The following is a 9123-nucleotide window of genomic DNA, read 5'->3' on the forward strand; positions in this document are numbered from 1 at the left end:
CACCACCACCACCAACAACAACAACAACACCAACCACCACCACCAACAACAACAACAACAACCTAAACACCAACCACCACCACCAACAACAACAACAACAACAACAACAACAACAACCTAAACACCAACCACCACCACCACCACCACCACCACCACCACCAACAACAACAACAACAACAACAACAACAACCTAAACACCAACCACCACCACCACCACCACCACCAACAACAACAACAAAACAACAACAACAACAACAACAACAACAACAACAACAACAACACTCTACGCCCCCCAGCCAAGTATTACGACAATGACAGAGTGTCGTCCAGATGGTTCATAAATAAAGATATTATTTCAAGACATTAAGCCATATTAGGTCATGTCTTGTGTGTGTCTGTGTGTGTCTGTGTGTGTCTGTGTGTGTGTGTGTCTGTGTGTGTGTGTGTGTGTGTCTGTGTGTGTGAGATAAGGGGTTTACCTCATCGTACACGCTGTTAACGAGGCCATTAAACCCTTTAGGTCATTATCTTATTATCTCTTTTATGAGACAGACAGACAAACAGACAGGCAGAGTGGCGGCTAATCTTTACATCCATACACACACACCCACCCACACCACCCACACCCACCCACCCACCCACCCACACACACACAAACACACACACCCACCCACCCACACACACCCACCCACCCACCCACACACACACAAACACACACCACCCACCCACCCACACACACACACCACCCACCCACCCACACCCACCCACCCACCCCCACCCACCCACCCACACGTGTAAACAACACATTCAAGACAGCCTCATACCGTCTCTACATGCTACGAAGACTTAGGTCACTTGGGACACCCACGCCAGAGCTGAGGACCATCTACAACGCCTTTATTCTCCCCAAACTAACGTATGCGTCACCAGCCTGGTCGTCTTCTCTCAACCCACCCAACAACGTCAGCTAGAGAAGGTACAGAAAAGGGCCTGCAGAATCATGCTCGGCGCAGACTACTCCGGCTACACCAACGCTCTCTCCACCCTGGAAATGCCATCCCCAGTGACCTCCACCACCACGCACTAGCAGGGTTTGGCAGTGGACTACTGCACCATCCTCATCATCTCCACCTCCTGCCACCGGCAGACCCCCGCCTACCTCGCGCAGTCCGCCACTACAACAAAATTCTGCCCATAAGAGCCCGCACCGATAGATATAAGAACAGCACCATCCCATCTATTGTTAAAATAATAAACAACTCCTGATTTATGTACTGTACAGCCCTGTAAATGTATTCAACGCATATTATATCATTATGTCTAAATCACATGTAAGTTTGTATATTTTCAGCCACCGGCTGCAACTCTATTAATAAACCGTTTATTATTATTATTATTATTATTACACACACTACACACAGACAGACACAGACTATGTTCCTGTATAGTATTTTTGTTCTTTCAATATCTTCCTGTCTTTCATTCGCTGCCCTCCTCTCTCTCTCTCTACCTTAGTCTTTCCAGCCAGCACCAAACATTCACCGCATCTGCAATTGCAAAGACGATACAAAGCTTGCAACATATATACAACATCAGAGTGCTACCAACCAAACACACAGACACACACACACACACACACACACACACGGGCACACACACACACGGCACACACACACACACACACACACACAACACACACACACACACACACACACACACGGGCACACACACACACACACAGACACACACACACACACACACACACACACACACACACTCACCAATACACAAACACACATTTATGAGTTTTCAGACAATGAGTTAGATTTAGCTCTGAATATATTCTCTTTGTGTAATCATTCTGGAGTGTGTGTGTGTGTGTGTGTGTGTGTGTTGTTGAGGATGTGTCTGTATGAATATTTGTGGCTTAGGTACAGTAGTTTCAACCCACAATACAGCATGACCACAACCCCTCTCTCTCTCTCCTTCCCTCCTGCAGGATACGCGGCCGCCTCTTTCGCTCTCCTGTGTGCCATCCCCTTCACCCACCGAGTCCTGACACACGAAGGAGGAGTGTGGAGCTCCTATTACCTGGCCGCCTTCCATGCTCACGTCGTTCTCTACTTTGGGAACTCCTGCATAGGTAAGTGACCCCTCTGGCGTTACCTGTGTCTTATTATGATGGTAATTAATAGGTTTACCTGAGTTTACCTGGGTGTGTGAGTTAATGTGGTGGTGTTACTACTACTACTACTACGACTATTACATTGTGAACCAACCCTAAGCTGAACTTTGTGCCGTTAACTGTAGGTATAAGAATGTACCTAACTGGCTCACTTAAGGTTACAGCGCCGAGAGAGAGAGGGTGTGCCGTAAACTGTGGCGAGATTACACTGGCAGCTTTAACGTCACGAGTTGTCTCTTTTATTCACAGTTTTGAGGAAGAAAAGATGAAAATGACACGAATTTTTGAGAATCTTATTTCAGGTAACATTTAGGTTTGTCATAATATCAAGGATTTCATTACTACTACTACTACTACTACTATTATTACTACTACACACTATTACTACTACTACTACTACTACTACTATTACTACTACTACTACTACTACTACTATTACTACTACCACTACTACTACCTTAATATTAAATATCCTAATACACAAGCAGCTATCCTATCTGTGTTGAGTTAGTTGAGCCGCAGATCTATGCGGCATTCAGTGACTGTTGCCTCATAGTCAATATCTGCAACTGTTGTCGGCTTTGGGGCCGATGCTCTCGTTCCCCTGAGGCAGAGCAAAGCAGGCCTAAGGAGAGAGAAGGACAGTCGACATCTCATCCAGGCTGTAACATAACTTCTGGGCTGCTGCTTGTTCGGAGATCACCTCCGTGAGTCTGGCGAAGAAACATCTTGCACTTGGTCCCATCCCACCAGAGGTTGTGAACACTAGAGGAGTGAAGCTGCCTTGATCAACGTTCTGAATTCTCTCCCATATGCCCTTATCTTGTCGTTCTGTTCCTCCTGTGTGCAGCATCGAGAGCTAAGTTACGGTGACATGCGGCCATGGGATAAAAATCCTGATGTCTAAGAAGGCGTCCAGAATCCTCGAGCACTGACGTCAACACGGGCTTCGTTGATGTGTTTGAAGTCCTGTGTTGGAAAATCTCATCGTCCAATGGAAGGAGGGTCGGTTCTACCATGACATCCCGGCAGATTTCCTTCAACATGTTTGCTGTGAGGTCCCTTACTTTGTCATGCCTCATGCATATGAAGCCCCTTTCTTGCACACCATGGCGTGATCGACGTCATAGGAAGAGCCACACACGCATTGGGAGGGCAAACCTTCTACTGGCCTACCGTACTTTAGAGCATTGGCATCTGTAAATTCTTGTTTATTGAGACTGAAACCATTTGCCCTTATCGGTAACGTAGTTAGCCAGTTCGATGCGCACCTCCTGCGCTATAGCTACTTTTTCAAATTCTCTGGTACCTACAACAACAGTTGCTGCAACTTATCACTTTGTCTGTGCTGTCGTTCTGTCGTAATGGACCTTCGAATCTTGTTTACTTCACTGGTATCCACCTCCCCTGTTGCGTTCTGAGCTATTATGTGGTCCATGAGGGCTGCCGTGAGCTTAAGTGAATTTTGATGTTCGGTGGCAGCAATCTCCTCTGGATTGGTCAATCCCATTCCTCACAATCTCGGTGGTAGTGCAAGGAGTGCTCTTTCTGCTGGGGATAAGTGAGGGTGCTTCACTAATTTGGGAATGAAATTGACGCTAATAGCTTCTTCCAGAGGGTGGAGGAGGGGTCCGATATCAGGGATAGTACGCATCAGGTAGTTCCAACGATGCTTGACTCCAGGGGTGAATGCAGCAAAAGCCCCATGTGACTCTGTGTTAGCAATATCAGACAGAGCTTGATTTCTGACCCACTCATTCACCTTTTCCTGCTACGTTTCGGTCTTGAAGTCCGTCGTGCAATTACCGCCCTAGGTGTCTTTGGCCTTCCTTGTTATTTTGACCTCACTTCCACCAAACACCTCCATTGCCCGTTCATAATGTTCTGGCTTCACGATGAGGAAGGACTTGCTTGCGTCTGGGTGGTACCCTATTTAGGACCTCGTGATGTTACCAGGTCCCACCACTTTTGATGTCCTCCACTTTTCCTGCTCCTGTAAGGTCATCTGCGTACGCCACTTGCTTGACCTCAGTTGTTTCAAAATTTTATTGTGTATTGGAGCACGGATAGGCCTATTGTACATTGCCATTGCAACAGGTCCCCTGTGTTGTTCCCTCGGTCGACTGTAGGATGGTATCACCTCTTAGAGCCTTGTTGTTTACTATGTAGAGGTCTGATGGATTCCTATACGAGTTTTCAACATACATTGCAAACCTTGGACACTTGATCTTGATGTTGTGCAGTGCGGCTACTACTACTACTACTACTACTACTACTACTACTACTACTACTACTACTACTAATAATAATAATAATAATAATAATAATAATACTAATACTACTACTATTATTACTAGAACACCAACGCTATTTGTCCGGCATCAGTCAACCAATACATCACCCTTACTCTGTCAACACTAATAGGATAATATAAACAATTTATTGAATGAAACCCAATAAAGTCAACTTGATTTGCAATTTCCTGCAATTTATCGTCTCCCTGTTGCCACTCACTCTGCAACGTTGCAGTTAACTTGTTTATCTTCTCCTGTTGCAAAACGGTGCAGACAGACACTTGATGTGTATATTTAGGTTAGGTTAGGTTAGGTTAGGTTAGGTTAGGTTAGGTTAGGTTAGGTTAGGTTAGGTTACGTTGCGTTACGTTAGTTTAGGTTAGGTTAGGTTAGGTTAGGTTAGGTTAGGTTAGGTTAGGTTAGGTTAGGTTACGTTAGTTTAGGTTGGGTTGGTTTAGTTTAGGTTAGGTTAGGTTAGGTTAGGTTAGGTTAGGACTCTTAAGCCCCACTAAATTATCTTCCTTAACTAAATGCATCAGAGACATGGGTTGGTATCCCCTTATGTCTCGGCAGTCACAGGAAAATTTACGACATAGTATCCTGGCCAATGAGAACACAGAATTTGACGCAGGAGGAATATTAATGGCCAAACTCTCAAGCAGGGGAGTGTCTTGGTCGTCTGACGTAGATGAACGATGTTAATTGGCTGTTATTTATGGAGGTGATTCGATAGATAGATAGGTAGATGGATAGATAGATAAGGAGGTAGGGACATACATACATACATACATACATACATAAATACGTACATACATACGTACATACATACATACATACATACATACATACATACATACATACATACATACATAAATACATACATACATAATACATACATACATACATACATACTTAATACTCTACAATAAATACTAATATATAAATCATCGATGTCTATATACATTGTTCTGCCTCTAATTTACTTTAATATCCAGGTTCTAGTCGTAACCAAACAAAAAAAGTGAATTAAATCAAAAGGGAATAAAATAAATAAAGTAAACCTTTAAGAATTTGATTAAATTACATACTAACACAGTAAAGAGCCTCGTAGGCTGTCACAACAAATTGATTCACTATCGAAACTTTTAAGACACAAATGATACTAAAACATCGAAACATCAAAAGAACTGCTTAAATATATAGGATAAAAATAAAGCACTGGATTACGTTAACACTGCATAAACATATAAAATAACTAACACTGAAATTAACTATCGTGAAACAACACTGAATTACTTAAATGTAACTAAGCAAGCACTGATGGACACATAAGAGACATAAATAGGTACTCACATAGATATACCACATTGGTGGCGACAGGAACAACACAGAAATAAAATAAAGTATATGTAACAGGTGACGGATGTCACTAAAAAGAACGTGGACTGAATGACAAGAAGACTGGACTGAACTCCGTCTACTGGTGGGTACTATATTTAAGGTCCTCTCCTCCACTGAACAAGCCAGTGAACATGGGTCGTTTAACGATGCAGATGATCGTTAGAGAAACAAAGAATGCTTGTTACAGTACTAAATGAAGAAATAAGATGGGCTTGAATAAATAATGACAGTTAAAACCTTAACAGCACAGGGTAAGGTGACTAGATTATATAATAGTAAATATAACACATCATTACAGGAATAATATGGAACAACATTGAAGCATGTTATAAAAAAAATAATAGAAAATACCCAGGTCTTAGAATATAGATTAACCTCTAAAATATATAATGTTTATGAAAACTATATAAATTTAAGGTTAATGGCGGAGGAGGTTCATATTTCTTGTTCACTGTCTGTTTGTTCTCGGTCACATTTTGAACACTTACCCGTCCTGTTAAATAGTCCTTGTTGACAGATGAACGCTTGTTGACAGTCTGTAGCATCCATAAGCACAGATAACTGAATTGCGTGCGGTCTGTGTGTGTGTGTGTGTGTGTACTGAACCAATCGAGCGAGGAAAAAAAACAATAAGAGGATTTGCTCGAACTATAAACACTAAAACCAGTAAAGTCAAAACTATAAAAAGTGAAAACAAAAGAGAATCAAGATAACATTTACGGCAATAAACTCCCCGTCGTGTGATGTTCCGTCCTTACTGGTACATGTTAACATAGACAGGATTCAGGCATTTATAGTTCAACATAGGACACGAACACGGGACGCCATGGGTGAAAATATCGACGGAATAATTAAGATCAAATATTTATTCCTAAAAAAATACATAGATATGAAATTACTTAAAAACACTATCTCTCTCTCTGTCATCTCACTTATGCTATTATCTGACTACGTATCTGACCTTCTCCCTCCTTCAGGTATCGGCGTGGTGATGCTGCTGGCTCTGACGGTGGAACGCTTCATCTCAGTGTGTTACCCGGCCCAGGCGAGGAACCTATGTGGCACTACTAGAGCCTATGTGACCGTCTCAGTCATCCCTATCACCACCTTTTCCTCTATAGCCCCTACCTGTTCCTAGCCCATGTCACCTGTAGGGATACAGGAGTGCAAAGGGGGAAGGGGTTTGACAGAAAGGAGTCATGTCACTGTTAATCTCACCCCACCACCATCACCACCACCATCACCATCACTACCACCATCACTACCACCATCACCACCACCACCACCAACATCACTCACCACTACCACACCACCACCACCACCATCACCACCACCATCACCACCATCATCACCACCATCACCACCATCACCACCATCACCACCATATTCTTCTTGAACAGGGGTTAGTTGGCAAGAGAGACTGAGGGATTACAGTAATGAAAGGAGAAGAGGAAGGGGGAGGAAGAGGAAGGAAAGAGGAGGAAGAGGAAGGAAAGAGGAGGAAGAGGAAGAGTGAGGAAAGAGGAAGAGGTAGAAAAAGGGGAAGATGGAAAAGGGGAAGTGACCAATATTCTCGTGATGGATGAAAGGGAAGAGAGAGAGAGAGAGAGAGAGAACACGAAATGGAGAGAAATTAGAAAGAAGGAGAAGTGAGACGCAAAGAGAAGGGTAGAATAGAGGGAGTGAAAGTGATAAGAAAGTCGAGAAGAGAGACAAATAGACAAAACAGTTATGAGAATAGGGAGGAGGGAGAGAGAGGATTAATAAGAAGAGGAAAGGTGTGAAGAAGACTGTAATGGCGTGTGTGTTATGATGTGTCTGTCTGTCTGTCTGTCTGTCTGTCTGTCTGTCTGTCTGTCTGTCTGCCTGTCTGTCTGTGCACTGTCTCTCCTGTCTGTCTGTCTGTCTGTCTGTCTGCCTGTTTGTCTGTTGTCTGTCTGTCTGTCTGTCACCCTTTTGTCTGTCTGTCTGTCTGTCTGTCTGTCTGTCTGTCTGTCTGTCTGTCTGTCTGCCTGTTTGTCTGTCTGTCTGTCTGTCTGTCTGTCTACCTTTTACTGTCTCCTTCTTATCTCTCTCTCTCTCTCTCTCTCCTTCTCAAAGTGTCTAAATCCCTTTGAAATTCACTTCCCTCGTCTCGCCACATACCTGTCGATGGTCACAGAGGATCATTTTAGTTGTGTCTTTGATGATCAATGGCGTTATAGAGTGTGTAGTCAGGTGTCTCTTTCATCATCAATCATCATCATCATCATCATCATCATCACTCCCTTCTACAGTGCTTGAGTCGCTACCACCTTCAACCATTCACCACCATCACCATCACCACCATCACCATCCTTTTCCCTTTCTACTACCACCATTACCACCACCATCACCACCACCACCACCATCACCACTACTACTACCACCATCACCACCATCACCATCACCACCATCATCCATCACCAACCTCACCACTCACCACCACCACTCACCACTCACCACTCACCACTCACAACCACCACCTTCTACATCGCCTCCGTCACCCCTACAGATTCAGTGGTCCATACGAAGGAGGTGAATGGCTGGCTGGTGGACTCGATATACTTCCAGGCGTACAAGTGGCTGCTGGAGCTCGCGTTCAAGCTGGTCCCGGCGCTCATACTTGTCTACCTCAACGTCAGGATAATCCGGACCTACAAGGCTGTGTGTGAGAAGAGGCGGAAGATGACTAACAAGGTAAGAGGGGGTCAGGTAGGGTGATGTGGGGTCAGGTGGGGTCAGGTAGGGTGATTGGAGGGTGATGTGGGGTCAGGTGGGGTCAGATGGGGTGATTGGAGGATGATGTGGGGCCTGATGGGGAGATTGGAGGGTGGTGTGGGATGAGGTATGGTCAGGTTGGGTCATTGGAAGGTCAAACAAGGTCACTAACAGGTCATACAATATATAGAAATACACTTGTTGAGTTGGTTAGGTTAGGTTAGGACAAGGAATGTAACCTAACCTAACCTATTCCAATAAGGTGGCTATAAAAAGGTCAGAGGTCAAACGACGAAAGGTCAACGTGATACATTAGGGGAAACAGAGGGGAGGAATTTAAGGGTTGAATAAGGTCATGAGGTCACCATAAAGAGGTCACAGGTCATGGGGTCACAGGTTACCATAAAGAAGTCACAGGGTCACAGGTCACCATAAAGAGGTCACAGGTCATTGGGGTCACAGGTCACCATAAAGAAGTCACAGGTCATTGGGGTCACAGTTCAC

General features: G+C 44.1%; 1 protein-coding gene across 1 annotated transcript in view; it reads left to right on the forward strand.

Annotated features, from left to right (window-relative positions):
- The first annotated feature begins 1959 nt into the window (after positions 1–1959).
- Positions 1960–9123, forward strand: part of LOC121877765 (probable G-protein coupled receptor B0563.6) — a 14163-nt gene continuing 6999 nt past the window's right edge. Inside the window, 3 exon segments of the mRNA XM_042383623.1 lie at positions 1960–2143; positions 6858–7015; positions 8329–8598. Coding sequence (XP_042239557.1) covers positions 1960–2143; positions 6858–7015; positions 8329–8598 — 612 coding nt within the window.

The sequence above is a fragment of the Homarus americanus genome, unplaced genomic scaffold (assembly GCF_018991925.1).
Source record: "Homarus americanus isolate GMGI-L3 unplaced genomic scaffold, GMGI_Hamer_2.0 scaffold24523, whole genome shotgun sequence".
NCBI classification, from domain to species: domain Eukaryota; kingdom Metazoa; phylum Arthropoda; class Malacostraca; order Decapoda; family Nephropidae; genus Homarus; species Homarus americanus.